Raw genomic sequence first — 23,442 nt, 5'->3', positions numbered from 1 at the left:
GCAGGGGGCGAGCTCATGGGAAGACGAGAGTGAAGCGAGCTCTGCGCTGGCCCACACAGGGTAACAGCCCTACTTCTGCTGCCCCGCAGAGGGAAGCACCCTCTTAGCTCAGCATTGAGGGCTCAGCCCTTCCACGCCCACGAGGGACCGGGCTTGATCCCGTAATCTGCTCCCTGCGTAACACAGCCCAGAGACAGGCCCTGAATTAACACGAGCGGAGGGTTAAAAAACTACCCCAGCCAGGTTTAAAAGTCGCGAGCGCAGCCGCATCCACCTCCACGGCCCGCAGGAAAGTGTCCCAGGGCAACTACTCTGCTGGTTACAAACTGACGCCTTATTTCCACGCTGACTCGGGCCGGCTTCACCTTCTGGAGCCTGTCAGATCTGCCCCCGCTCGACGGAAGAGCCCGTGATCAGAGACGTGTCCCCCCCGTCGGTACCGAGACACGGGGATCGCGGCCCCCCGAGCCGTCCTTGGCTTAAGCTGAAGAGCTCGAGCGCCTGGCGTCGCAGAGAGCCTACGTTCTCCCCCAGGACTCCTGGGTTCCAGCCCCAGCTCTCCCCCGTCCCCTGCAGCCAGCCAGGTCCACGCTGCACCCTGGACCAACATTTCAGCTCCAAGCACCCCCCCAAAAACGAGGCAACACTGGCCCAGCAGGTGAAACTGGCACAATAATTTATTGTGAGCCGACACCGCTGGATTCTCAATGCAGTGGCAGGGGGTGGGGGCTGACCCCCACTAAACAGCAAGTCATAATGGGGGGAGCGGGGTCCCCGCTAGAGCAGAGACTCCTGGGAAAGCCATGGGGTAAGCCAGCCGGTGACCCGCCCCTTCTCCCGGGGATGTGTGATGTCTGTGTCGGCCTGGCTGGGGAAGGACGGGCTCCGCGGCCGGGTGTCTCAATCCACCTCCTCGATGGTGGGTCCGGAGGAGCCTCCCGCAGCCCCGCCGGCCCCGGGGAAGCCCCCGGGCATCCCCCCGGGCATGCCACCGCCGGCACCCTGGTACAGCTTGGTGATGATGGGGTTGCAGAGGTTCTGGAGCTCCTTCTGCTGGTGCTCGTATTCCTCCTTCTCCGCCATCTGTGGGGGGGGGGGGGACATGGGGGCAGAGTTAACCCCCTGCACGCCAGCCCCAATGCATCCCCCCGGCTGGTATCCACCCAGGCTTCACAGATGTTGGGGGGCTCTGCGGCTGTTCCCACCCGTACAGGACAGCACAGCGGGTCCACCCGGCCCCACCCGTTGCTCCCTGAGGCCCCTCAGATCTAGGGAGCCTCCCTCCGGGGGGGGGGGGGGGACGACAACAGGGTCCCGGATGATCTCTCCATCTGCCCGCCAGAGAGGAGGCTGCTAGGAGCCAGGGGAGACGCTGGGGCCGCCCGAGCTCTGGGCTGCCGAGCCCCGTTCGCCCCTGCAGAGGTCCCATGGGAGGCTGCCCCCAAACCTAGACATCCCACCCCCAGCCTCTGCAACAGGGCCCCCCCCCAGCCCCTGGTCCCCGCCTGGCTGAGGGGCGCTGCAGATGCTGGAACTCTGGCTCGGCTCTCTGCCGCCACCCGGTGGGAGAGGCGCCCACCTGCAGGCCGTAGCCTATCGGACTAACCTGCTTGATGGATATATCTCTAGTATTTGGTTTATTGTAATAGATTTATATGAAAGGAAGTTTGGCTGTAATGCAAAGGGACCTGCAGGCCCTATCCTGTATGTTAAGCTAAGGCGGAGTTAGCGCATCTAGATTAAGATCTTTTACCTGCGCCCACGCATCTGTCTAAGACCTTTTATCTAGTCAAATAGACAATGGAAGAAAGGTCCAAGGGGGTTTCCAAATTGGTACCCACAGACGTCACAGGTACCCCCCAGGAAAGAACTCAAATTACTAAAGAACGGAAGTAATATATGTGCGTATGTACATGTCATGAATACGCACAAACACTAGCCCACGGGCTAAGCGTACCCAAACATTTTGTGGGTGAGGAATGAAATTTGGGGAGAGGAGGAAGGATTTCCGGCCTATAAAAGAGGTGACGCACCTCACTAGAGTATTTCTCTTCCTCTTCTAGTCTACCCTCTATGACTACTAGGGATAGCTCAGTGGTTTGAGCATTGGCCTGCTAAACCCAGGGTTTTGAGTTAGAATCACCGAATCTCAGGGTTGGAAGGGACCTCAGGAGATCATCTAGTCCAACCCCCTGCTCAAAGCAGGGCCAATCCCCGGACAGATTTTTGCCCCAGATCCCTAAGTGGCCCCCTCAAGGATTGAACTCTCAACCCTGGGTTTAGCAGGCCAATGCTCAAACCACCTTGAGGGGCTATTTGTGGATTTAGTTGGGATTGGTCCTACTTTGAGCAGGGGGTTGGACTAGATACCTCCTGAGGTCCCTTCCAACCCTGAGATTCTATGATTCTACTACTATTAGGCAGTCCTTGTTCTTCTTAAGTTTCAAGGGTACTAGGGCTAACTTGGTTTCTCTAAGCTTTTGTTCTTGGTTTTGATTTTAAGTTCAAGTTAGTCAAGTAAACCCCAAGTTCGCTTCGGTAGCTCTTAGCATTAGCTTCTTCCAAGCACTGCATCCCTCACTCAAGAACTGAGAAACCTGAACCGCGAGGCTGGTCCTGTCTCTCCCCAGGTTATCGAGGACGGGTGTGAGTACGGTGACCAAAGCTTTGTAGCACAGAACAGCATAAGATCAGGTGTCTCTTCTGAAGAGCAGTGATGCAATTGTCACTTTGTAACTCTGAGTGTTTTACCATTGAATTACTATTTCACGGATTTTAATAAAAAGTCTTTAAGGCTCTAGCGGTCTCAGCGCGAGCTTCCTGTCAGAGCCCCGAGGGTCCTTTGTAAATTCTGTGGAGCCTGATTCGGGACAAGAACTTTTATCTTGGCCGAAAACCCAGATTATCCAAATTAATATTATTAACACCCTAAATCAGGCAACAAGGCACAGGCCTGGCACCCAGCGGGGGTGTGTGTGTGTGTGTGTGTGTGTGTGTGTGTGTGTGTGTGTGCGCACACACGAGTGACCCAGCGGTCCGCCCCATTGCTGCTGGTGGGAAGGGTCATTTCATCTTATCGGGGGGGGGGGGGGGAGGGGGACACCAGCTCTGGGACCGTCTGGTGGGGGTGGGGAGGGGGGGGGGCCTGCATTCTATCCCACTCCCCCCCCAGAGCTGGGGGTCTAGTATTGAGAGCGGGGGGGGGGGGCTAGGAGCCAGGACTCCTGGGTTCTCTCCCCAGCTCTGGGAGGGGAGCTAGGGGCTCCCTGAAGCTCTGGTCCCCTCCTTTCCCTCACCATGGACCTCCAACCATGTCTGGTTCTCCAACTCCTCCCTGCCCCCCGGTTCCGGCCCAGCCCAGAGGCCCCATCCCCAGTTCCAGCCCAGCCCAGAGGCCCTGCACCCCCACACCTCACCTGGTTCCGGTCCAGCCAGTTGATGACCTCGTTGCACTTGTCCAGAATCTTCTGCTTGTCCTCGGGCGCCAGCTTGTCCTTCAGCTTCTCGTCCTCGGCCGTGCTCTTCATGTTGAAGGCCAGCGACTCCAGCGAGTTCTTGGCCGCGATCTTCTCCCGCTGGACCTCATCCTCTGCTTTGTACTGCTCCGCCTCCTGCACCATGCGCTCGATCTCTTCCTTGCTCAGACGGCCTGTTGGGGACAGGAGACTGGCTCAGCACGGGGCCTCCCGAACGCCTGGGTTCTCTTGCCGGCTCAGGGAGGGGTGAGGTCAAGTGGTTGGAGCAGGGGGGCTGGGAGCCAGGACTCCTGGGTTCTCTCCCCAGCTCTGGGGTCTAGTGGGTTAGAGCAGAGTTGGGGGCCGGAACCCTGGGTTCTCTCCCTGGCTCAGGAAGGGGAGTGGGGTCTGGGGGGCTGGGAGCCAGGACTCCTGGGTTCTCTCCCTGGCTCTGGGGTCTAGAGGGTTAGGGCAGGGTTGGAGGCCGGACGCCTGGGTTCTCACCCTTGTCGTTGGTGATGGTGATTTTGTTCTCCTTGCCCGTGCTCTTGTCCACGGCTGAGACGTTGAGGATGCCGTTGGCATCGATGTCGAAGGTCACCTCGATCTGGGGCACCCCCCGGGGGGCGGGCGGGATGCCCGTCAGCTCAAACTTGCCCAGCAGGTTGTTGTCTTTGGTCATGGCCCGCTCGCCCTCGAAGACCTGCGGTGGGCACCAGGCAGGGGGTTAGGAGGGAACCGGCTGCACCAGCCTGCAGACGGGCATGGGGTCCCACGCCCCCTGGTCATGCCCAGCCCTGCACCCCACTGCCCAGTCAGACACCCCCTCCCCCGAGCTTCCCTCCTTGTCATTTTGGGGGGCTCATCTCTGGGCACTTGCTGCCTTCTGCACCCCTGCCCCAGCCACCCTCCTGGTGATGCCCCACAGCTTGGCAAACCCCCCCCCCCCCCCCCGCTGCGGTGCCCCATGCCCATCCTCCCCCCCGCAACTGTGTGTACCCCGGTCTGCACCCTTCCCCATGTCTCCTAGGCTCCCCCAAACCACACAGCCGTCTTGCTGCACCCCCATGTGCTTTATTCCCTCCCCACACACCTGGGTGAGCCCCCCTCTGCTCTCTGCACCCCCCCATTGAGTCCCCCAAAATCTGCACACTCTCCCGGCCTGCATCCCCCAGCTCTGTGCCCACCCCCTCCTTGCTTGGCGCTACCCTCCAGGAGCTCTCCCCCCCCCCCCATACCCAGCAGCCTGCCCCCCCGCTCGGCCCGTCCCCCCCACCTGGATCAGCACGCCGGGCTGGTTGTCGGAGTAGGTGGTGAAGGTCTGGGTCTGCTTGGTGGGGATGGTCGTGTTGCGTTTGATCAGGGCCGTCATGACGCCGCCGGCCGTCTCGATGCCCAGGGACAGGGGCGTCACGTCCAGCAGCAGCAGGTCCTGCACGTTCTCCGACTTGTCGCCCGACAGGATGGCCGCTTGGACCGCTGGGGGGCGGGAGGAACGGGGGGTGTGTGTCAGCGAGGCACCGGGGTCCCCCCAGCCCGGGCCCAGGATCGGATCCGCCACTGGAGGGCATCATATATGCACCCACTAATGGCTCATCTGCATAATTTATGCCAAGGGGGGGCTCATTCAGAGATGTGCCCGGGACCCCGTTCGCACGGCGTAACCCCAATCTCTGCATGGGGGGGGGGACCTTCTCCAGAGCCAGCCCCCCTGTCATGTCCCTGCCCTGGACAGTGTCACCCCATGGCCTCCAGCCCCACACTGTCTGCCCCCTTACCCCGCCACGCCCCCTCCCATGCCCCCCACTGTCCACCTCCCCATCTGCCCCATCACTGCCCCTTGAAGACCCCTATCTACCGTCCCATGCCTCCCCCACCCCGAACCTGCCCCATCTACCCCCGTCTGACCTACCCTCCAGTGCCCCTCCCCTCAGCTGCCCCACCTACCCCATCACTGCTCCTCCAAGCCCCGTCCCCCACACCTCACCTACCCCCTTCAACCTGAGCCTCCCCCCACCCTTCCGAGCCCCCCAGCACACGCCGGCTATTCCAGCATTGCCCCTCCAAACCTTCCCCCACGTCCCTCATTTACCCCCGTCTGACCCTCCCCCAGCGCCCCCATCTCATCCTTCCCCTACTGCCTCTGAGCCCCCATCCACTCCTCTCTGCCCCTCCCCGCACTACTCCCTCCCCTCCCCCACCCCATCCCACCCCTCCAAGCCCCCTCTCCCCCATCACTGCCCCTCCAAGCCTCCTCCCCCACACCTCACCTACCCCCTTCAACCTAACCCTCCCCCTACCCGTCGGAGCCCCCCAGCACACGCCATCTATTCCAGCATTGCCCCTCCAAGCCTTCCCCCACGTCCCTCATTTAAACCACGTCTGACCCTCTCCCACCGCCCTGGAGCCCCCATCCACTCCTCTCTGACCCTCCCCCACTGCTCCACCCCCTTCCCCTCCCCTCATCACTGCTCTTCCAAGCTCCCTGCCATGCCCCCTGCTCCCATCCATCGCCCCGCCCGGCCCCTCCCCCCATCCATCCATCGCCCCGCCTGGTCCCTCCCCCCATCCATCGCCCTGCCCCCCAGCCCCTCCCCCATCGTCCTGCCCCTCCCCTCCCCGCCCCTCACCGGCGCCGTAGGCCACGGCCTCGTCGGGGTTGATGCTCTTGTTAAGCTCCCGCCCGTTGAAGAAATCCTGCAGCAGTTTCTGGATCTTGGGGATGCGGGTAGAGCCGCCAACCAGCACCACGTCGTGCACCTGGGCCTTGTCCAGCTTGGCGTCCCGCAGGGCCTTCTCCACGGGCTCCAGCGTGCCGCGGAACAGGTCGGCGTTGAGCTCCTCGAAGCGGGCCCGGGTGATGGCCGTGTAGAAGTCCACGCCCTCGTAGAGCGAGTCGATCTCCACCGAGGCCTGGGTGGAGGAGCTGAGGGTGCGCTTGGCGCGCTCGCAGGCCGTCCGCAGGCGTCGCACCGCCCGCTTGCTGCCCGTCACGTCCCGCTTGTGCTTCCGCTTGAACTCCGCCACCAGGTGGTTGACCATGCGGTTGTCGAAGTCCTCGCCCCCCAGGTGGGTGTCGCCCGCCGTGGACTTCACCTCGAAGATCCCGTCCTCGATGGTCAGGATGGAGACGTCGAAGGTGCCCCCGCCCAGGTCGAAGATCAGCACGTTGCGTTCCCCGCCCACCTGCGGGGGGGGGGGAGGAGATGGAGCATGCCGGGGGGGTGGGGTGTCCCTCCCACTTCGATCCCAATCCCCACCCCGAGCTAGCCAGCCAGTCCCCACACTGCAAAGTGCCCAGGGCCCCCCAGAGCCCATTCCCCACAGGGATGGGACCCCTGGATCCCATCCCCCTCTGAGCCAGCCAGCCTCCCAGCCCTCTTCCCTGTTCCCCCAAGCTAGCCAGTCCCCTCTTCCCCACGCTTACAGAGGATGGGCCCCCTATCCCATCTTCTCCCCGCACACCCTGGGGCCAGCCAGTCCCAGATCAGCACCGTCTAGAGGCCAGGGCAGGGCCCATATCCCATCGCTCTGCCCCCCATCCCCACCATGGGGCCAGCCAGACTGCGATCGGCGCCCCCTACAGGCCGGGGCAGGGCCCCCATATCCCATCCCCCCACACGCTGGGGCCGGCCAGTCCCGGATGGGCACCCCCTAGAGGGACAGGGCCCCCATATCCCATCCCCCCACACGCTGGGGCCGGCCAGTCCCGGATGGGCACCCCCTAGAGGGGCAGGGCCCCCATATCCCATCCCCCCACACCCTGGGGCCGGCCAGTCCCGGGTGGGCGCCCCCTAGAGGCCGGGGCACAGCCCCCATATCCCATCCCCCCACACACTGGGGCCGGCCAGTCCCGGATGGGCACCCCCTAGAGGGGCAGGGCCCCCATATCCCATCCCCCCACACCCTAGGGCCGGCCAGTCCCCGATGGGCGCCCCCTAGAGGCCGGGGCAGGGTCCCCCATTCCCTGCTTACCTTCTTGTCCAGCCCGTAGGCGATGGCGGCGGCCGTGGGCTCGTTGATGATGCGCAGGACGTTCAGCCCGGCGATGGTGCCGGCGTCCTTGGTGGCCTGGCGCTGGGAGTCGTTGAAATAAGCCGGCACGGTGATGACCGCGTTGGTGACCGTCTGCGGGGGGGACGGGCGGGTCAGTGGAAGCTGGGGCTGCCTTCCCCCCAAAAGGAGGGTGCGTGTGGGGGAGACAGGACCTGGGGGAAGCTCCCTTCTCATCCCTTCTGCCCCAGAGGGTAACGATCTACTACTGCTGCCGGCTATCGGAGTGCCTCCTCCAGCCCACAGCGGGCACTCTGGTGCCACAGGTTCAAACCCTGCCAGAGGCTCATTGAGTGGGGGCCTCGGGATAGGCCGGGGCGGTGGGGTCCCCAGGGGCGCAGGAGCCCGGGCTGTGGGGCCAAGTCCAGGCATTGAGATAACTGTTTAGCAGGTCTCAGCATACGGGCACTGGGCGCTTAGGAGGCTGCCCCCTGCAGGAGGGGGAAGGAAGCTGTTCTAACCCACTAGATGCCCCCCAGAGCCAGGGACAGAACCCAGGAGTCCTGGTTCCCAGCCCCTCTTCCCCCCCCCCACTCTGACCCACTCTCTGCCCCAGCTTCCAAAGTAGGATCTAGCATGGCCCATGCCCCCAGGTCTTACCTGGCGCTGTCCCCAGGGCTCTTGGCTGCACCACCAAGGCATGCCCCACCCCCAAGGCCTCTTGGCTCCACCCCACCCTCCAGGCATGCCCTGCCCCCAGGCCTCGTGGCCCCACCCCCAAGGCATGCTCCACCCCAAGGCCTCTTGGCCCCAACCCCAGGCATGCCCTGCCCCCAGGCCTCTTGGCCCCACCCTCCAGGCATGCCCCACCCCCAGGCCTCTTGGCCCCACCCCCCAGCCCTCACCTTGCCCAGGTAGGCCTCGGCAATCTCCTTCATCTTGGTGAGCACCATGGAGGAGATCTCCTCGGCGTAGAAGGTCTTGGTCTCACCCTTGTATTCCACCTGCACCTTGGGCCGACCCCCGTCGTTGATCACCTGGAAGGGCCAGTGCTTCATGTCCGACTGCACCACCGGGTCGTCGTAGCGCCGGCCAATCAGGCGCTTGGCATCTGGGCGGGGTGGGGGGAAGGGATAGAGGGGTGGGGGTCAGTGGGAGACAGAGACAGGGAATCCCGAGGGGCTCCAGCCTCCACACCCTCTCCCCAGATCAGAGCCCCCCCCCCAGCTCCCTCAGGGTCAAGCTACCCCTCTGCCCTCTAGGGATCTGGGGCCCCCCGGTGGTCCCCCCAAGGGGCTCCTTGCTCCTCCCTAAAGATAGCATCCCCCACCCACTCCCTGCCAAGGGGTTTCTGCAAAGGGACCCCTGTCCTGCCTGGATGAGAACCCACCAACTTGATTCACACAGGGATCAGAATGTCCTTGGCCACCAGCCCAGAGGGGAAAAGTTCCAGATCCCCTTCCCCATCACCCGAGCCAGCCAGTCCCCCCCGCCTTGGGGCCTGATCGGAGCCAGCGCCCCCTAGAGGGGAAAGGCCCTGCGTCCTGGCACTCACCGAAGACGGTGTTGGTGGGGTTCATGGCCACCTGGTTCTTGGCGGCGTCCCCGATGAGGCGCTCGGTGTCCGTGAAGGCCACGTAGCTGGGCGTGGTGCGGTTGCCCTGGTCGTTGGCGATGATCTCCACTTTGCCATGCTGGAAAACCCCCACGCAGGAGTAGGTGGTGCCCAGGTCAATGCCTACAGCTTGGCCCTTCGACATCTTGGCTGCAAAGGGGGAAGGGAGGGGGTCAAATGGGATGCAGGAGTCCTGGTTCCCAGCCCCACCAATCTAACCCTCCAGACCTCACTCCCCTCCCAGAGCCGGGGAGAGACCCAGGAGTCCTGGCTGCCAGCCCCACTGTTCTAACCCACCAGCCCCCACTCCCCTCCCAGAGCGGAGGAGAGAACCCAGGAGTCCTGGCTCCCAGCCCCCTGCTCTAACCACTAGACCCCCTCCACTTCCATAGGTATACTAATGTTAACAGAATTTAGTTCAGTAGGATCCACTGTTAAGCTCGAATTCCAGGGTCCCATCTGAGGCGTGGGGGAGGAAGATATCGGGCCAGATGGGCCCTGTGTCTGTGGCAGTTTCTAGAGGCTTGAAAGGATGCGATTTTGAAACCCGAGGTCGGTGCCCCGGTCCGCACACAAACCCACCGGGCGCGTTTCTCTCACTGCTGGACCCATCGGCCCCGCGAGAGCACCGCTGCCCGAGACGCGCCTGGGATCCCAGGGATTCCCACGGGAGGCCGGCCATCTCAGCGGCAGTCGTTAAATAGTTAACGTCTGACCCACCCAGCAGGACCAGGAGCAAGGGTGAAAAATCGGGACGGGTAATAGGATCCGAGACAAAGCCCCGAATAGCGGGACGTCTGGTCATCTGAGACCCACCCTGCAATTTCCTGCAATGGGAACGTTCAAATAGATTTTTGTAAACACCGATATTATCCGTCAGAACGATAACCCCCCCCCCCCAATTCTGCCAAATTCTGTATCTAGATCGACAGGCTAATCTCCTGTGCGTGTCCCCATCTGTCCCCGGTCCCTGCTGCCGCCTGCTGGAGGGGGGAGCCCCGTGTGTCCGGTCCCTCTCCGCCGGAGGGAGCTGAGCGAAGTTGCTGGAACAGCCCGGGTCGGGGCTCCAGACCCTCTCCTGGCCCCGCGCCCCCACCGGTCTTTCTAGAAACACGGTCCTCGCTGGCCCCTGGCCCAAGGGGGCGGCCCGCCCGGCTGCCCAGCCAATCGCAGGTCCTGTGCCCCCCCACGGCGGATCCATGGGGCAGCACTGCCAGCTGGCAGTGGGACAGGGAGTTTATGCAAGAGGAGAGGGGGCCCTCACAGCTCAGGCCTGGGGTAACAGCCCCATCTCCCTGGGGGACCCTGCCGGTCCCAGGGTACAGCCCATGCACCCCCCCACCACAAAGCTTGGCCAAGACTGCCAGCACCCCTTTGGCACCCCAGAGAGGGAAGCTGCTAATTTCTACTCCGTGAAGGGACCCCCCCTGCTCTAACCACTGCACCCCACTCCCCTCCCAGAGCTGGGGAGAGAACCCAGGAGTCCTGGCTCTAGCCAGTTGACCTCACTCCCCCATCACTCAGTTGTGTGCAGTTCTATGAAGCGCGGCCTAGCCCAGCACTCGGGACAGAGCCTGACCCCGGCTGGGGTCCATGGGCCTTCGCTCTCCTGGAGTCGGGTTTTCCTTACGCCAGCCGGGCACCCGGCCCCACATGCAGGTCCTGGCAGGGCACTAGAAGAGACCAGTGGGTTTTCAGGGCCACACACACAGCTCATGCTCCACTGGAGTTAGGACCTGAATTATTCCCCCCCACCACCCGTTATCAGCTGTCCTGTGCCGGCATCAGAGCGATAAGAGCTGGAGTCCCCCGGCTCAGAGCCCCGCCTGGCTGTGCCCTTGCCAGAGAGACGTGCTGAAAGGCTCCACTAGTCGCCAGTGGCGGGGCCTGTGGTCGGGGCAGGGCGCTCCCGCCGTCTCTGGGCGCTGGCTCTGGGGAGTGCGGGAACGGACAGCATAGAACGCAGCTCTCAACGTCACAGCCAGCACGAGAACCGGGTGTCCGAACAGATAGCGTGAACCCAGGAGTCCTGGCTCCCAGCCCTCCCTGCTCCGGCCCCTGCAACCCAGTGATAGAACCCAGGAGTCCTAATTCGCACCCCAGCTCAGGGAGGGAGTGGGGTCTAGTGGTTAGAGCAGGGAGGGTGGGAGCCAGGACTCCTGGGTTCTATCGCGGGCTCTGGAAAGGGGTTGCTGCCAATGCAGCAAGTTGAGCAGTGCGGGGGGGGGAACCCTATTTCACAGCCCCCCCCGCCCGGGCTGTCCATGTCTGGCGCGCAGATAAGGGGGGGGGGGGGTGTTTGTGGCTCCGAGTTTTGCAGCCAGCAGGGCGTCGCCCCGGCACGGTTTGTTCCCAGCCCCCCAGTGGGGCCGTGACAGGCGCCCCCCGAGTGGCGCCCCAAACCCTGCCCCGCCCCAGCCGCGCTGACAGCCCCTGGATTCGTGCTGCGCCACTCCAGCCCGCCCTGGAGGCCAGTGGTGCGTCCCGGCTAAAATCCCCAGGGAGGGGCCGATCGGGCCCAAACTCGGCAGGGCGGTTCGGGGAGCGGGGCAGGATCGAGGGGGGAAGTTTGAAGCGGTTTGGACCCGGGGCTCTGGAGATACGGGGGCCCCAATGGAGGGTCCCCCCCTCCCGGGATTCGCAGGTCTCGTTTCTGCAGCCTCTGAAACTTCCGAGCTGGGTGGATTCCTCCAGTTAACCCCTAATCCCCCGCTTCCGAGCTCATGGCAAATGAGGGGGGCAGTGTGGGGGGACCCGCCATCCAGAGCCCCTGCAGCTGGGGATACTCCCCCAAACCAGAGACCCCTCCGCCGGGGGGCAATCCACCGCCAGAGCCCCCCAATTATGCCCAGACCTCTGGCAGCAAGGGTGGGAAGCTATTTTAGCTGCAAAATGTGGGGGTTACCCCTATTTACAGGGCACCACCCCAAGAATTACGTTTCCAGAGGCTAGCGTGTCCCGAGGGGCAGGGAGGGGTGAGAGCCAGGGGCTAGCTGGGGGTTGGCTGGCCCCAAGGGGGAGGAAACACCCCCTGCCACCCGCCCCCCCCCGCAGCCAGAGCGGGGCCCTGGGTGCTGGGCCAGGGGCTGCCCGCCAGAGACTATTTCTGGGGGTGACGCTGTTGTGCCGTATATGGCCCGGGTCCCGGCGGGGAGACCTTCACCGGCCCCAGGAAGGCAATTTATTAGCTCTGCTGGGATGGGGAAACTGAGGCACAATGGGGATTTCCCCCCCCCCCAGCCACTTAGCAACCTAGGTAGGGAGAGAACCCATGAATCCTGACTCCCAGCCCCCTCCCCCAATCCACTAGACCCCCCACTCCCCTGAAGAGCTGGGGAGAGAAACCCTCCCCCAAGTAAGAACCCAGGAGTCCTAGCACCCTCCCCCCTGTCAGCCCGGCTCCAGCCAGAGGGAAAACAGCAGCGGCGAGCGCCAGCACGTGAATAAACACTGGTAAAAACATCTCCTGGCGTGACCATGCCCGCCCCCCCCCGCAAGGAACCTGCCCCCCAGGCCCCGAAACCTCCCCCGCTACCTTGGCTCCGTGCGCCCCGGGTAGGTCCCTGCGCCCCAGCTGTGGCTACGTTCCGGCCCGGCGCCCCCCCCCCCCCGCTATATACGGGTCCGGCCCCCCACCCCGCCGCCCCTTTGCAGAAGCTTCTGGACTTGGCCGCCTGCCTGGGCCAATCGGGGCCGGCCTGGGCCGCTCCGTCACCGGGCCGGGGGGGCGCAGCTGCCGGAATTGGCATCGGGCTGGACGCTTTGGGGAGCTGGGAGGGTCCTGGGCTGAGCCGGCCCCGCCCCCATCGGGCCCCCGTCCCAAGGGGGAGGGACTAATGGTAGCCCGGCCAGGGGGTTATTTTGGGACTGGGCAGGTGACACAAAAGGGGGGGGCGGGGAGACCCCCCCCTTACCTTGGCATGGAGATGGCTCCAGGGGTGGTTAACCCCCCCGGCCAGTGTGGCCCCCAGAGCACCCCAGCGACCCCTGGCCCCCTCCCCTGCCAATCCCCTCCCAGCCTCCAGGCCCATGTGCCCCCACACAGCCCCCCCTCCCAGGCCCCCGGCCAAATGCTCCCTCCCCCACAGCCAGTGTGCCCCTCCAACCCCCAATAGGGCGACCAGATGTCCTGATTTTCTATTACCCCCACCCCTGCCCCCCAGCCCCTGGGACGAGCTGGTCCAGTCGGAGGACAGTGCTGGGACCGGAACAAGTGGGGATAAAGGGGCCCATCGAGGCTGGGAATTGGAAGGAGGTTCTGAGCCCCCCAGGAGGCAGGTTCGGGGACAAGCTGAGAACGTCCCAACACCTTTCACAGGTGTATTCCCCAGAACTTCCCCATGGGGACTGCTGCTTTGTGGCGGATCGGGGCCAGCGCCCCCTAGAGGGGAAAGGCCCCGTGTCCCATTCCCTGCCCCCCTGAGCCAGCCAGTCCCTGGATTGGGGCTGGTGCCCTCTAGAGGGGAAAGGTCCCATGCAGTGCTGGGTTCAAATCCTGTTAAAGGTCACAAGTGAAATGAGTTTCCCAGTCTCAAGGAAACCCATTAAAGGACACTGCAGAACCAGAGCAGAGTTCAGCCTCTCAGCCCAGGGCTGGGCTCGCAGGGGGCTGCGGGTCGGGAGTGAGGGGCACTGGCAGAGCTGGGGGAGGGGGGTGCCCAGGGCTGGGCTCGCAGGGGGCTGCGGGTCAGGAATGAGGGGCACCGGCAGAGCTGGCGGGGGAGGGGTTGGAACTGGCCCAATCAGCTGTTTACTGGCCTGGATCCGTGTTCCCTTTAAGGCCCATTATCGACGCCGTCAGCGCAAAGCTCCTGGCGGGATCGTGGCCTATGAACAGCAGCACTGCCCTGGGACTCGGCGGGCGCAGAGATCTCTGTTCCTGTGGCTGAGATGTGGCCTAATCCCCTGAACACCCAATAACCCACCCAGGACCCCCAAACCCCACCGGATCCCCCCAATAATCCCCCAGATCCCCCCAATGCCCCAGATCCCCCAAACCGACCTACTCTTCCCAATTACTCCCCAGATCCCCCAAACCCCACCAGATACCCCAATAATTCCCCAGATCCCCCCAATGCCCCAGATCCCCCAAACCGACCTGCTCTTCCCAATTACTCCCCAGATCCCCCAAACCCCACCAGATCCCCCAATAATCCCCCAGATCCCCCCAATGCCCCAGATCCCCCAAACCAACCTACTCTTCCCAATTACTCCCTAGAGCCCCCATAACCCCCAAACCCCACCAGATTCCCCAATAATCCCCCAGATCCCCCCAATGCCCCAGATCCCCCAAACCGACCTACTCTTCCCAATTACTCCCCAGAGCCCCCATAACCCCCAAACCCCACCAGATCCCCCCAATAATCCCCCAGATTCCCCAAACCGACCTGCTCTCCCCAATTACTCCCCAGATCCCCCATAACCCCCAGAGCCCCCAAACCCCATCGGATCCCCCAATAATCCCCCAGATCCCCCCAATGCCCCAGATCCCCCAAACCGACCTGCTCTCCCCAATTACTCCACAGAGCCCTCGTAACCCCCAGAGCCCCCAAACCCCACCGGATCCCCCCAATGCCCCAGATCCCCCAAACTGACCTGTTCTTCCCAATTACTCCCCAGATCCCCCATAACCTGCAGATCCCCCAAACCCGACCTGATCTGCCCAGTAAACCCCAGATCCCCCAAACCCCATTGGATCCCCCCGTACTCCCCAATTCCCAATAACTTTCTTATGCCCAATTTCCCCCTCCTATCTCTGCCCTGTGCAGCCCCCCCCATGTGCTCAGCCCCCCTTTACCCACCCTCCTGTCTGGGCCTGGGGACCCCGATGGCGGCAGGGACCTGCTGCAGCAGCCGGCGCTCAGTGGACTCCCAAGCCAGCAGGGCGGGACGGTGGAGGGGGGGAGCTCTGGGGTCCTGGCATTAGCTCCCCCTCGGACAGACACGCTGCGTCTGACGGCTACGGACCCCCCCCCGCCAGGGAACCCCCGTTCCCCCCATGGAATCACAGCCACAGACCCCCTCAGCTAGTCCAGCCCCTGCCAAGAGGCAGGATTGGTTGGGTCTAAACCAGGGGTTCTCAACCTTCACTGCACCGCGACCCCCTTCCCCAGGAGGGGGGACCGAAGCCGGAGCCCGCCCGAGCCCCGCTGCCCTGGGGGGGAGGCGAAGCCAAAGCCCGAGCCCCACGTATGGGGCCTGTAACCTCAGCCCAGGGCTGAAGCCCCCGGGTTTCGGCTTGAGTCCTGGCCGGTGAGGATCGGGTTTTGGCCCTGGGCCCCAGCAAGTCTAAGCCAGCCCCGGCGACCCTGTTAAAATGGGGTCCCGACCCCCAGTTTGAGAACTGACAGATGCTGTCCCGCCTCCTCTCGAAACCCTCCAGTGGCGTCTGGTCCATTGGCCCTTCTTACAGCTGGGGAGTTTGTCCTGAGGTTTAATCTGAATCTGCTCTGCTGCAGTTTGAACTGTTGCCTCTTCTGCTGCCCTCTGTGGCCAGAGAGAACAACTTGTCTCCATCGCGAGTATCGGAAGACCCCGATCATGTCCCCCCTTAATCTATTTTCCAAACAAGCGGTACCCAGTTCCTTCGGCCTCTGCTCATGTGACTTGCGTTCCATCCCTTTGATCATCTTTGTCGCTCGCCTCTGGGTCCTTTCCAGTTTCTCTCCATCCTTTCTATACAGTGGGCAGGGCCGGCTCCAGGCACCAGCTTGCCAAGCAGGTGCTTGGGGCAGCCACTCCGGAGCGGGGCGGCACGTCCAGCTATTCGGCGGATGGTCCCTCACTCCGGCTCAAAGTGTTGGCAACTCCCCCCCTGCCCCCAGCCTTGTGTCGGCTGCAGCCTTGATCAGTCCTAGCCAGGGACTGACACAGATGTTAAACAACACGGGGCCCAGAACAGAGCCTGTGGAGCCCCATTTGAGGCCTCCCTCCAATCCCATGTCCTTCCATTCAGTTACTCCTTGCTTGTGGGGTTTAGTGGTTAGAGCGGGGGGGGGGGGGGGCAGGGGGCTGGGAGCCCGGACTCCTGGGTTCTTTCCCTACCTCCGGGAGGGGAGTGGGGTCTAATGGGAACCTGGCCGGCACATTTCTCCAGCTGACCTATCAGAGCGTCCTGTCACGGAGGGCACAGATTCCGGGTCTCACAGACCGTGATGTCTTTGGCTTCAGTCCCTCGCAGCGGCTGGGCCGGAGCAGCTGTCAGCCCCCACCCAGGAGCTGTGGCAGGACCGGAGCAGGGGCTAGTGGTTGGCCCCTGGGGCCGGAGCAGTGGCTGGTGGTCAAGGCCCCGGTAGGGCTCCCGCTGTTAGTCACCCCGCCGGGTGTTTTTAGGGTCAAGTCACAGCTTCCGTGAATTTTTGTTTCTTGCCCCCGACCCGTCCGTGACTTTAGTGAAAATACCCAGGACAAAATCTTAACCGTAGTCCCGTGGGACGGGAGCCCGGCTGCACGCCAGGTCCATTACGTCCCCTGCATCCTTCCTCCTCCAACCCCGCTCCCCTGGCAAAGCCGGGCACCGGGCTGGTTCGGCCCGGGAACTCGCAGACTGAATGTTTGATCCTTGCTCAAGTAGCTTCCCAGGGATGGAGGTCAGGCTGGTCTAGAGCTCCCCGGCTCCATGGGGGCACTATGTTAGCCCCTCCGCAGCCAGGGACCCCTCCAGGGAACCCCCCTCCCCAGCCAGGGAACCCCTCCAGGGAACCCCCCTCCCCAGCCAGGGAACCCCCCAGAGACCCCCCTCCCCAGCCAGGGACCCCCCCTCCCCAGCCAGGGACCCCTCCAGGGAACCCCCCTCCCCAGCCAGGGATCCCCCCTCCCCAGCCAGGGAACCCCCCAGAGACACCCCCTCCCCAGCCAGGGAACCCCTCCAGGGAACCCCCCTCCCCAGCCAGGGAACCCTCCAGAGACCCCCCTCCCCAGCCAGGGACCCCCCCCCTCCCCAGCCAGGGACCCCTCCAGAGACCCCCCCTCCCCAGCCAGGGACCCCTCCGGAGACCCCCCCTCCCCAGCTAGGGACCCCCCCCTCCCCAGCCAGGGAACCCCTCCAGGGAACCCCCCTCCCCAGCCAGGGAACCCTCCAGAGACCCCCCTCCCCAGCCAGGGACCCCCCCCTCCCCAGCCAGGGAACCCCTCCAGGGAACCCCCCTCCCCAGCCAGGGATCCCCCCTCCCCAGCCAGGGACCCCTCCAGGGAACCCCCCTCCCCAGCTAGGGACCCCCCCCTCCCCAGCCAGGGAACCCCCCTCCCCAGCCAGGGACCCCTCCAGGGACCCCCCCTCCCCAGCCAGGGACCCCCCCAGAGACCCCCCCCCAGCCAGGGACCCCCCCAGAGACCCCCCCTCCCCAGCCAGGGACCCCCCCCCCCATGGCTCCCCCAGGTTCTGTGACCAGAACAGTGACTGGCTCAGCCAGGGGCCCGCTGGACTTCGCTCCTCCCTCGCAGCCAATCAGGGACGCCGTTGGAAGAGCGCGGCCAATGGGGTGGGAGCTGACCCCTTTCCAGCCCCGCCCTAGTGGTTTTGTCACAGCCTCCTGGCACCCGCCTCTTCATCCCCCGGTAACCATGGCAACCAGGCCGGCGTGGGGTGGGGGAGAGAACAGCAGCCCCCCCGCCCAGCCCCCACCCCCCAGCCCTGCCCCCCCCAGCTCTGCCGGTGCCCCTCACTCCCCTGGGCTCTGCCCCCCTGCGCCCCCCTGGCCTGGGCTGGCAGGGGCTGTGGGTCGGGAGTGAGGGGCACCGGCAGAGCTGGGGGGGCAGGGCAGGGCTGGGGGGGGCTGCGGGTCGGGAGTGAGGGGCACCGGCAGAGCTGGGGGGGGCAGGGCTGGGCTGGCAGGGGCTGCAGGTCGGGAGTGAGGGGCACCGGCAGAGCTGGGGGAGCCCAGGGCTGGGCTGGCAGGGGCTGTGGGTCGGGAGTGAGGGGCACCGGCAGAGCTGGCGGGGGCAGGGCTCGGCTGGCAGGGGGCTGCGGGTCGGGAGTGAGGGGCACCGGCGGAGCTGGGGGGAGGGGGAGCCCAGGACTGGGCTGGCAGGGGGCTGCGGGTCGGGAGTGAGGGGCACCGGCAGAGCTGGGGGGGGACAGGGCTGGGCTGGCAGGGGCTGCGGGTCGGGAGTGAGGGGCACCGGCAGAGCTGGGGGGGGACAGGGCTGGGCTGGCAGGGGCTGCGGGTCGGGAGTGAGGGGCACCGGCAGAGCTGGGGGGGGACAGGGCTGGGCTGGCAGGGGCTGCGGGTCGGGAGTGAGGGGCACCGGCAGAGCTGGGGGGGGACAGGGCTGGGCTGGCAGGGGCTGCGGGTCGGGAGTGAGGGGCACCGGCAGAGCTGGGGGGGGCAGGGCTGGGCTGGCGGGGGCTGCGGGTCGGGAGTGAGGGGCACCGGCAGAGCTAGGGGGGGCAGGGCTGGGCTGGCAGGGGCTGCGGGTCGGGAGTGAGGGGCACCGGCAGGGCTGCCGGGGAGGAGCCCTGGTGCGGTGCCAGCCTGGCTGCCAGCCAGGTGCTGATGTGCAGGCGGCTGCTCTTAATCCAGCCCCGAGCTCCTCCCCCGGCCGCCCGCCTGGGCCTTTCGGTTTCCGTTTCCCCCCCCCCGCCCCTGAGCTCGGAGCGAAACCAGCCCAGCCGCTCCCTGGGAGCCTCCGGAGAAATGCTGTGAGTGGGGAGCCCGGACTCCTGGGTTCTCTCCCCTGCCCTGGGAGAGGAGTGGGGTCTAGTGGTTAGAGCGGGGGAGGGGGGGGGGGGCTGGGAGCCCGGACTCCTGGCTTCTCTCCCCACCTCCGGGAGGGGAGTGGGGGCTGGTGGGAACCTGGGCGGAAGGGCAAAGAAACCTCAATCCTCCCCCTTTTCCAAGCCAGCTCCTCCGCCATGCAGAGCCTGGAGCTGCGGGAGCAGGACCTGACTGAGATGGGCTCCCTGATCCAATCCCGTGTGGTTCTGGAAGTTTCCACCCAGGTCCAAACCCTGCTGGATTCGCTGGACTCTGCCACCCTGGACATCGCCGTGACAGGGGAATCCGGCGCCGGCAAATCCACCTTGGTCAACGCCCTCCGTGGCCTGAGCGACTCGGACCCCCGCGCCGCCCCCACCGGCGTCGTGGAGACCACCGCCGAGCCCACGCCCTACCCCCACCCCGGCCTTCCCAGCGTCCGGCTCTGGGACCTCCCCGGCACCGGCACCCCCAGCTTCCGGGCCGAGCGGTACCTGGAGCAGGTGGGTTTGATGCACTTCGATTTCTTCCTCCTCGTGGCTTCAGAGCGGTTCCGGGAGAGCCACGCCCAGCTGGCCCAGGCCCTGGCCTCCGCGGGCAGGCGCTTCTACTTCATCCGCACCAAGGTGGATCAGGACCTGCGGGCGTCCTGCCGGCGCCGGCCGGGCCGCTGCCAGGAGGGCCAGGTGCTGGGCGAGATCCGCGCGGACTGCGCCCGCCAGCTGGAGAAGGAAGGCGTGGCCGCCCCGCGGGTTTTCCTGCTCTCCGCCTTCCAGCTGCATCGCTTCGACTTCCCGCGGCTGCAGGCCACGCTGGCGGAGGAGCTGGCCGGGCACAAGCGCCACGCGCTGCTCCTGGCACTGCCGGCCCTGACGGCCGAGGCCGTGGGGCGCCGGAAGGAGACGCTGCGGCGCCACGTCTGGAAGAAGGCCCTGCTGGCGTCCCTGGTCTCGGCACTGCCAGGGCTCCCACTGCAGCTCAACGTGCCCATGCTGGTGGAGACGCTGGGTTCCTACCGCCGCAGCTTCGGCCTGGACGAGGAGTCCCTGGGGGTGCTGGCCCGGGCGGGCGCCGGCTCCCCCCAGCGGCTGCGGGCTCAGGTGCGGTCGGCGCTGGGCCGGGAGCTCTCCCCGGCAGCTGTGCGGGACGTGCTGAGCCAGGCCGCGCTCTGTGGGCAGGTGGCCGCCCGCCTGGCCCGCACCCGCCTGCCGCTGCTGGAGAACCTGGTGGCCGGCGGCATCTCCTTTGTGGCCGCCTACTTCCTGCTGCACAGCGCCCTGGAGGACTTCGCCGGTGACGCCCAGCGGGTGTTGGAGGCTGCCTACGGGACGGAGGAGGAGGGGGGGCCTTGTGACCCCCCTGATCCTGGGTTCCTCTTTGACTGAGGGCTGGGCCCTGTATTACTGGATGCGGGGGGGGGGTGCTGGAGGCTTCGTACCACCCCCAGCCCTCTCCCACCTCTAGCCCTCTCCCCCTCTCTGCTTCCACCTCTGTCCCTTCACCCGGCCCCTGGGGCTACCTTAACAGAGCAATAACCCCCGCCCCCCCATCCCCACACCAGCTCCGTGGGTGGGGCGGGGCTGGGAGGACCCCCGGTGGGGCCAGATAGCACCAGGACCCCACAGCTCCCTGGAGAGCGAGATGCATTGTGGGTAGCCTGGGAGGGACGAGTGACCATGGCTGGAGTTCACCAGAGCGTTGAGGGAGGAGGTACGCAGGAGGGGAGCGGGGTGGCCTGCGGGGCAGGATGATGGCTGGTGCGGTGGTGGTCTCCTGCGCTGATGGGACGGGCACCGTGTGCTCCCCGTGGAGACGTGGGGGCCATGTCTCCTTCCAGCCACAGCGTGGGATTGTGCAAACCAAGGCCTGGTCTATGCATCCAGTGTAGGTCAACGTAGCCATGTTGCTGGGGGGCGGGAAGAACCCGCTTCCCCGGGCCTGTGGCTAGGCCGACATAACCCTGGTGTAGACACCGTCAACCTTCCGTTGACGCAGGTACCGTCACTTGGGGAGGTTGCTTCCCAACCTCTTCCATCGCTGTCGGGCGCGTCTACACTACAGGGTTAGGCCGGCATCGCCACGGCGACCTAGCTACGCCGCTAACGCCCCGTAGGGTAGCCACGGCCCAGGGCGTAGGAGACTGCAGGAGGCAGAGGTTGGGGGCGGAGCTGGTCGGGACTTTCCCAGCGGAGCAGCCTTCTGTCGGAAAATGGCCTCTTGTCGGAATCGGATGGTGTGTGGGAAACTGCCACAAAATTGTGCGTTGGGGGGAAAATATCAAGGAAAAAATCCCATTTTGCTATGAGCGTTTGAATGTCTGGGTTCAAAATTTGTCTTCTGGTTGGTTGTTTTCAATTTTTAAGAATTTGTAGATGGTCAAAATTGGAAGGAAACGGTTTGGTTTCATCAGAGTTATTCTCTTGGATTTTTTTCTGTTTTGGTGGTTGGTTTTGATTTAAAAAGAGTCAACGCTGGAAAAAAACATTTTGATTTTATTGGGTTTCATTTAATTGGATTTGTTTAAATTTTAAAAAGTCAATATTGGAAGGAAACATTTCAGTTGTGTTGGATATTTTTTGTTTTATGTTTTTAATTTTTAAAAACAGATCAATAGCAGAGGGAAACGTTTTCTTTTATTGCATTTTTTATTTTATTATATTAACTTTTAAATTTTGTAAAAGTCAAAACCAGAAGGAAACATTTTGAGTCTATTTTATTGGATTTTATCAGTTTTTATTTTATTCAAATTGATTATACTGGATTTTATTTGATCAGATTTTTGAAAAAATGTATTGAACGGGAATGTTCCAATCGACCCCAGACCGAAATAGTTTTTCCCAACAATTTTGTTTCATGGGGAAATTGTAGAATTTATTTCTGGTTTTCATCCGGATTCAGAACAAAACTAAATTTCAAAATATCCAAATTTACCATGGAGCAGAAATTCCGACTTTGGACCAGTTCTGTGGAGGAGCCAATCTTGGCCACGGGGTTTGGCTTGAGAGATGCTGGAGGGAGACGATACGCAAACGCTGCGTCCCTCTCACTGGGCTGAGAATCCGGCTCCTCTTTCAGTATCCAGGGTGGGACTTGACTTGCGACCTCAAATCGAGATGTCAGAGCCCAAATTCAGAGCCATAATACGGGTAACCTCTGGATCTCTCATTTGTTACATTAACTGGACAGTGGTAACAAAATCGCCCCTTATTTTTTCTAAAGCAAAGGATGTTTATTAAATAAAACCTCTATTTTTCCTCAGATGTTTATTTAAGCATCTGTTTTTCTTGGACGCTGGCCACTGTGCCACCGAGGATCCAGAACGGCTGGAGCGCAAAACGGTCTGAAAAATGTCAAAACTGGCCAATTTTCCAACAGGTAAGGCAGAAAATTCAAAACGGATCCAAGGGAATACTTTTCAGTGCATGATTGGCCTGTGGAACTCACCATCACATGATTTGAAAGGTTCTGGAGCAGTCTCCCCGTAGGAGGGGTGTGTGACAAACAACCTAGCTGGTTTTAAGATAGAGCTCGATATATTTATGACTGGGGTTGTGTGACAGTGATGAGGGGCTGGGACTGGTGGCCCAGGGGTCCCTTCCAGTGCTATGTCTTGTGTTCCTAATCTCATGCTTCAGGGCATCTGCCTTTTGGGGTCAGGAAGGAAATCTCCCCCTTCTGTATTCCAGGTTGGGTTTTTTTCCCCCTCCTTCCTCTGCAGCATCAGAGAGCGGCCACAGCGGGAGACGGGACACAGGATGGGGTGGCCTGGTGCTCTGAGCTGAACTCATCCAGCGAATCCTGACCAGTGAGTCTAGCTCACATGCTCAGGGTCTAGTGGATCTCCAGACCTGGGCTCGGGAGGGAATTTCCCCTGGGTCAGTTTGGCAGAGACCCTGGGGCGGGGGGAGTTCCCCATCCTCTGCAGCATGGGCTATGGACTATCTGCCTCACGCATTGGTGACACCTCAGTCCCTGGTGCACAAGTGGTTAATCTCCGGCTGCAGTACGGAGTCAAATCCAGGTTGTCGGGCCCAGGACAGGCAGCTGGCTCTCGGGAGGTCAGACTAGCTGATCGAACGTGACTCTGAAGCTCTGACCTCCATTGGGTAACAAGGACACCGGAGTGAGACCAGTTCACGCTGCACCGTTCTGGGCTGGGCTCAGGGAGCTCTCGGTGTCCCTCCCAGCCCTGCGTTTCGATGGATCAAGTCACCTCCTCTCTGGGATAGAGTCCATAGGGTTCTGGAAATCACAGAAACGTGGGGCCAGAAGGGACCTCGAGAGGTCCCCACGTCCAGCCCCCGGCGCTGAGGCAGGCCCAAGTCAACCTTAACCAGCCCTGACAGGGGGGTTGTTCAACCAGGTCTTCAAACCCTCCAGCAATGGGATCCCACAGCCACCCTTGGGAGCCGATTTCAGAGCTGCCCTGCCCTGGGAGTTGGAGAGTTTTCCCTAATCTCCAACCTCCATCTCCCTTGCTGCGGGTTAAGCTGTTGCTTCTTGTCCCACCTTCAGTGCACATGGAGAATAATTGATCCCCGACCTCTTTATACCGACCCTTACCATATTTGTAACCTGTTCTCAGTCCCCCCTTGGCCTTCTTCTCTCCAGACCGATCATGCCCAGGTTTTTAAACCTTTCCTCACAGGTTGGGTTTTCTAAACCTTTGATCATTTCTCTTGCT

The 23,442-nt window shown here is 63.2% G+C and overlaps 2 protein-coding genes across 3 annotated transcripts; one reads left to right on the top strand and one right to left on the bottom strand.

The window, feature by feature from the left end:
* Positions 1 to 659: 659 nt before the first annotated feature.
* Positions 660 to 12,683, bottom strand: LOC128827076 (heat shock cognate 71 kDa protein-like). 2 transcript variants are annotated; one of them, XM_054010792.1, is made up of 9 exons: positions 12,599 to 12,683; positions 9,004 to 9,213; positions 8,354 to 8,559; positions 7,431 to 7,583; positions 6,086 to 6,641; positions 4,732 to 4,934; positions 3,960 to 4,158; positions 3,417 to 3,649; positions 660 to 1,083 (listed from the first exon to the last, which is right to left on the bottom strand). In XM_054010792.1, exons 2-9 carry the CDS (start codon positions 9,206 to 9,208, stop codon positions 901 to 903), a joined length of 1,938 nt encoding a protein of 645 aa, XP_053866767.1. In that variant the 5' UTR covers positions 9,209 to 9,213; positions 12,599 to 12,683; the 3' UTR covers positions 660 to 900. The 2 variants fall into 2 exon arrangements, with proteins under 2 accessions (XP_053866767.1, XP_053866766.1); XM_054010791.1 differs by lacking the exon at positions 12,599 to 12,683 and adding an exon at positions 9,880 to 9,978.
* A 5,858-nt stretch (positions 12,684 to 18,541) lies between these two features.
* On the top strand, positions 18,542 to 22,016 carry LOC128827453 (interferon-inducible GTPase 5-like). The gene is made up of 2 exons (XM_054011329.1): positions 18,542 to 18,703; positions 18,907 to 22,016. Exons 1-2 carry the CDS (start codon positions 18,558 to 18,560, stop codon positions 20,141 to 20,143), a joined length of 1,383 nt encoding a protein of 460 aa, XP_053867304.1. The 5' UTR covers positions 18,542 to 18,557; the 3' UTR covers positions 20,144 to 22,016.
* The last annotated feature ends 1,426 nt before the right edge of the window (positions 22,017 to 23,442 follow it).

Source organism: Malaclemys terrapin, chromosome 21, assembly GCF_027887155.1.
Source record: "Malaclemys terrapin pileata isolate rMalTer1 chromosome 21, rMalTer1.hap1, whole genome shotgun sequence".
Taxonomy (NCBI): domain Eukaryota; kingdom Metazoa; phylum Chordata; order Testudines; family Emydidae; genus Malaclemys; species Malaclemys terrapin.
The sequence above is the reverse complement of the archived record's forward strand: the minus strand, read 5'-3'. Positions and strand labels throughout refer to the sequence as shown.

Excerpts from the sequence above, each read along its gene's own strand:
- LOC128827453 (XM_054011329.1), top strand. The coding sequence starts at position 18,558 with ATGTGCAGGCGGCTGCTCTTAATCCAGCCCCGAGCTCCTCCCCCGGCC. Across the intron at positions 18,704-18,906 it reads GGAGCCTCCGGAGAAATGCT|CTCCTCCGCCATGCAGAGCC; the intron begins GTGAGTGGGGAG and ends TTTCCAAGCCAG.
- LOC128827076 (XM_054010792.1), bottom strand. The coding sequence starts at position 9,208 with ATGTCGAAGGGCCAAGCTGTAGGCATTGACCTGGGCACCACCTACTCC. Across the intron at positions 6,642-7,430 it reads CCTACGGGCTGGACAAGAAG|GTGGGCGGGGAACGCAACGT; the intron begins GTAAGCAGGGAA and ends CCCCCCCCGCAG. Across the intron at positions 4,159-4,731 it reads AGCCCGGCGTGCTGATCCAG|GTCTTCGAGGGCGAGCGGGC; the intron begins GTGGGGGGGACG and ends TGCCCACCGCAG.